This window comes from Loa loa, assembly GCF_000183805.2.
Source record: "Loa loa unplaced genomic scaffold supercont3.104, whole genome shotgun sequence".
Lineage (NCBI taxonomy): Eukaryota > Metazoa > Nematoda > Chromadorea > Rhabditida > Onchocercidae > Loa > Loa loa.
Window position 1 is genome coordinate 48730 of NW_018108284.1, and position 4863 is coordinate 53592.

General features: G+C 35.0%; 2 protein-coding genes across 2 annotated transcripts; both read right to left on the reverse strand.

The window, feature by feature from the left end:
- Positions 1-616: 616 nt before the first annotated feature.
- Positions 617-2817, reverse strand: LOAG_17621 (hypothetical protein; the record flags this gene model as incomplete). Its single annotated transcript, XM_020450282.1, has 7 exons — positions 617-858; positions 973-1121; positions 1466-1593; positions 1923-1972; positions 2178-2298; positions 2493-2576; positions 2757-2817. 7 exons carry the CDS (start codon positions 2815-2817, stop codon positions 735-737), a joined length of 717 nt encoding a protein of 238 aa, XP_020306057.1. The 3' UTR covers positions 617-734.
- A 720-nt stretch (positions 2818-3537) lies between these two features.
- On the reverse strand, positions 3538-4727 carry LOAG_17622 (hypothetical protein; the record flags this gene model as incomplete). Its single annotated transcript, XM_020450283.1, has 3 exons — positions 4537-4727; positions 3921-4078; positions 3538-3696 (listed from the first exon to the last, which is right to left on the reverse strand). Exons 2-3 carry the CDS (start codon positions 4065-4067, stop codon positions 3538-3540), a joined length of 306 nt encoding a protein of 101 aa, XP_020306058.1. The 5' UTR covers positions 4068-4078; positions 4537-4727.
- Positions 4728-4863: the final 136 nt, after the last annotated feature.

The following is a 4863-nucleotide window of genomic DNA, read 5'->3' on the forward strand; positions in this document are numbered from 1 at the left end:
AAGAGAGGTGAAAGAAATAAGAAATTTAATTTGTCTGAGAGATATTTTTCAACATTAGCAACCAATATTATGATGGGAAACGATCGGAAATAGCACTTGGAGAGGGGATACCGTCTGAAAAACGTCCAAAATAAAATCTTGTTTTTGGAGAGAAATTACAAACTTCTCCAGGAATTTAAATTTTCAAACGATAAAAAACAAATAAGTGATGGTGAAGAGAGCGCGAGAATAATGATGGTAACAATATGACAAGTGATTGGCGTCCAAAAAGAGGAAAAATATGAAGTTGAGGAATGTAATGAAAAACAAACAGTAAAGATTGGGTACAATAGCAAAACAGGAATATGAGAAACTGCAATGAAAAAGAGTAAGAAAAAAGAAAAAGTAGACAGCCCTATCTTAAATTCTATATTCCAATGCTACAAAAAAACCTGAGTCATAGTTTAAGATAAAGATATGATGAAACAATTGACACGATGGTCAATTCCCATAGATTATCTTAAAATAAACAGCATCCTACACTGAACAGTATACAACCTGGAGGATGTTCCCAAATCCACGACTATAATGCTCTGATACTCGAGAATTTTTGAGAAAATTCTTCAGTAATAAATTCCTGAAATGTATCACTGTACATCACTAATTATTTTCCATACGAATAAAAGCTCTAGAAATCAATAAATATACACACTTCATCAGTTACTTCAGTGTAGCGAAGTGAAGTATAGCATTATTCAGTAGTTGTTCTCGGAATATATCGCAATGTCGACATCATCTTCCAGCTCTCGCAGCTCCTCTTCCATCGCCATTATGTTGCATTCTAATTTAAGCTCTTCATCAGTTCGCAATTTAATTTCACTAAAATTTGAAAGCATTTTCAGCAGCATGTTTGGTCATTACAGGTTTACCATATTTCGTAAAAAAAAAAAAAGAATAATTCACAAGAAAATAAATCGACGAAACAAAACATACTGTGTGATGGCATCCAACTTTTGCTTAAATTCGTTGATAGATGTAGTAATTTTTTGCAACTCTATACGCTCATGCTGTAAACGATTTGGCCAGTCACATTCCCGTAACGGAATCAGTACAGCTCTCAAGTTTTCTTGTTGTCTTCTTAGCTGAAAAGAACCAATAAAAATTTTGAAATGTAAATTATTTTGTCACGCTTTCCAGAAAAATACGAAAGATGTAGATGCTTTTAGGAAATAAGCTTGTTGTTCAGTGATTTCGCATTAAAAAGCCAAGGTTCTCAATGGATCTTTCGTGGTTGTAAGCAGTTGTTGTAATTACGATTGTTAAACTGAGTCCTGAGATGTAATAGAGGACTTTTCCTTTATATAATCCTTGACCTTAGATATGATCAACAATCCCTATTTAGAAGGAACTTAACCTGAGAAACTTCGGCGCTTTGAAAAACCTAAAGTTCATTAGATCCATATAACAGCTATTCATGCACAATTACCTGGATAACTTCCCGTTGTTGCTCATTGTCGATGGCAAGGTCCAGTCTCGCTAAATAAGCTTTCTGTTCATCGATAACTTGCTTCTGGTTTTGAATCAGTTCTTCCAAAGCATTAGAGCTCAATTTTCCTGCAAAGAAACCGAATAATTTTGGAAGAGAAATAGAAAGTTAAAGCAAGTCCAATATCATGCATTAATCTTAAAAAATGGAAATAAAAATCCCCAAGAATTAACGAAAATATTCACTGGTTTAAATTAATGCTAACTTAGGTGGATTAGAAGTTACTGCCATGTTTTGGACTAAAACTTCTTTGCCAGTTATAGTGCAAGGTTCCCCACTCCGTTAGGAGAATCACTTTTGTTAAAGAAACCAATGAGAACCATTCAGTTACCGCAAAATAAATTCAAATTTTTCTTTCAAAGAGCTAAAATGCAGTAAAATAAACTATAAAATTTACTTGTCAAAACACCACTGCTATCCGGATTGGTTGGCTGAGATGTTATACCGCTAAAAATGCAATAATTTTACAATCACCTTTTTACGCTGAAGTTCCTTAGGGAGTTTTTTAGGTTATAAATAGAGCTTGCAACGATAGAATAGAGTTGTCCAGAAAAGTAAAGAATTTCATTTTCCCTTCAAATTGTTTTAAAACAACGAATGTATGGAGTGCTTAGTAAAACAGCCAACGCAAATTTTGCAGCAGTTAACTAACTTGATAAGACGCCACTGATCATCGATGGAAGTACTCGATGATTGTAATGCTGTTAATGATGAGGATGACGTATTCTGTCTAGATAAAGAAGTGAAACGTTGTTCAATTACTTCATGATAGGCTGCAACGATCTCATAACTTATGCAGTTTTGTTTGAAAATTTCTCAAAATTTTGATTGGGGAAATGTTCATAGCAGAAACCATATGTTTTGAATTAGGAAGTGAACGCTGAGAAACGACAATGAACCAAATCAGTACAACTACCCAATTAATCCCCTTATTCTACTGTTTTAATCTAACGCAAATACAATTTACCCGGTGGAGGTGGCCGATTCCTTATTCGTTCGGTGGTCATTGTCTGCGAGTTGACTTTTTGGAAAACTGGACGATACAACTGTTCTGCAAATCGGCAATAACGTTGTAAGCAGTAAAAAAAGAGGATGGAAAAAGTTAATAATGGCTAAACAAATTTTAGCTAGTCAAAAATAGTTGATGGTAAGCTGGGAAACTATTTGCCTGGCATCGAAGAAAGAATAGCAGTGGAAGAGGTCGATCCTCGATTTTCTTCAGTATCAGTACCGGAGCTTTGTGCGCTTTGTGAGGCAGGGATATTCAGTGAAGTGAAGGATGGTTCTTTCATTTGTGAATTTTCCTTAAATTTAGAGGGAATTGAGGAATTTTTTAAAATGAGAAAAAACGAAGCAAAACTGACCATGACATCTATGATATGGGAGATGACAAAGTAACCTTTACTAACAGGAAATTCACTGATAATCACAAAACGTTAGACGAAACACCATGTTATTGGAAGTGACGCGATTTGTATACAAAGATGAACTCTGATGAGCAAAAGATTGGATAGAAAGACAGAGCAAAAGCTACTGGTGAAACCAACCTTCACTTTGAAAATAATCAGTAATACAATAGTTGAAGTCAACAAAAAACCGAATTTTAAGAAATGGAAAAGTTTTGCATATTAGCAATCAATAAATCTTCACCCCCTCTCAGTAGCATGTCTCCAATCAATATACAATCATCCTTCAGTACTTCCGAAACCAGTATACCTTTGGTAATCGATAATAAAAACAACAGCTAAATTTAGATTTAAATGTTTTCTTCTGCTTCGGGTTTTACACTTTCTTTATCATGTTCAACTGTGAGTCATGTGAATTTTTCATAACTTTCTGGAAGGGGACACCTCTTTATTTTAATAATCAAAGCCAACAGTTATCGAAGGATGACAAAGATGTGGTAAAATCTAGTGAATGGTATGGTTTTTTTTATAGTGAATGGTATGGTTTTTTCGGAACGTAGATTTCCTACATCACGACGACTGAAAGTAAAAAAGATCGAGTAATGATTAGTACCGGTTGATCGTCATTATCAATAAGATAAGTTTCGCTGGTAACTGATGATGCCCCTCATCTAGATGCTTCAGTAGAAACGTCACACAACGTGAATGCGTACCCCATTTCCGCAACATTTCAAGCGGTCGATCTAATGGTGCCAAACTTCTTTCCTAAATCATAAAGTTTATAGTTTAATTTCAGGATTTTAATTTTTAATTAATATTTTTTTGGAAAGAACATTACGAAAAGATTTTTTAACCTAAGAGAATTAGCAAGTTATCAGGCAATGTTTTTTCTGTGCCTAGACATTAGGCATTACATTGAAGAACCTCTCCTGATTTCACTAAATTACTGGCAAATTCTCTACATGCTAAATTAGCGTTTAAACACTCACCGTATTTCGAAAATTTTCAATTAAAACGAAACGACCCTTCTGTCCCGTTGCATGAGCAAGAGCATAAATAATTTGCGCACATGTTGTGGTGTCCGTTATTCCGGAAACACTCCGTTCCACTCCGTCTACGATGACCCTTATTTCCATCCACTTAAATGCTGCAACGTGACAATCACATTAGAATACACGCACATAATGAATTTTAGCTCAGTGTAGCTTTCTTAGGCGACTTTAGTGACATACTCCAAATCGTGTACATCTTACACCTAAAGAATGTAAAATAACCTTTTCACAAATTAAAATGACCTTTCCCAATAAATTGAAATAATGCTACACATTGATATTTCACATTTAAAACAAAAAAAGCTGTGACAAATTTATGTGTGTGTGTGTGTGTATGTGTGTGTGTATGTCTGTGTCTGTGTACGTTCTGTGTGTGACTTTCTATTCGTATGTATGTGTGGGAGTGTATGTGAGCGTGGAGAATCAACAAGTATTCTTCGCCGATCGAAATCGCCGTTTGGATTAACAGTACTGAAATGAAGAGATGAAGATAGGATGGTGAAAAAAGATGAAATTTTCCTTTTTTAATTAATTTACTTTTTTCAACACTTACAATTAATTATCTTTTTTCCTCCGAAAACAGAATGTGGAGAAGGCGCAAATGTCCACGTGTGATCAAACGTAACAATTCAATAATCGCATAGCCATGAAATCAATTCTCAGAATGAAAACTTTGGGACAGAAATCGATATACTATTGATTTAAAACTGTAAAGAGTGAAATGTCGCATCGATTCTATCCATCGCTGGGTCGGTAAGTCTTGGTCCGTCCACATCTGCATGTCTATGTATGTATGTGTTTTATGTGTGTGTGTGTGTGTGTGTGTGTGTGTGTGTGTGTGTGTGTGTGTGTGTGTGTGTGTGTGTGTGTGTGTGTGTGT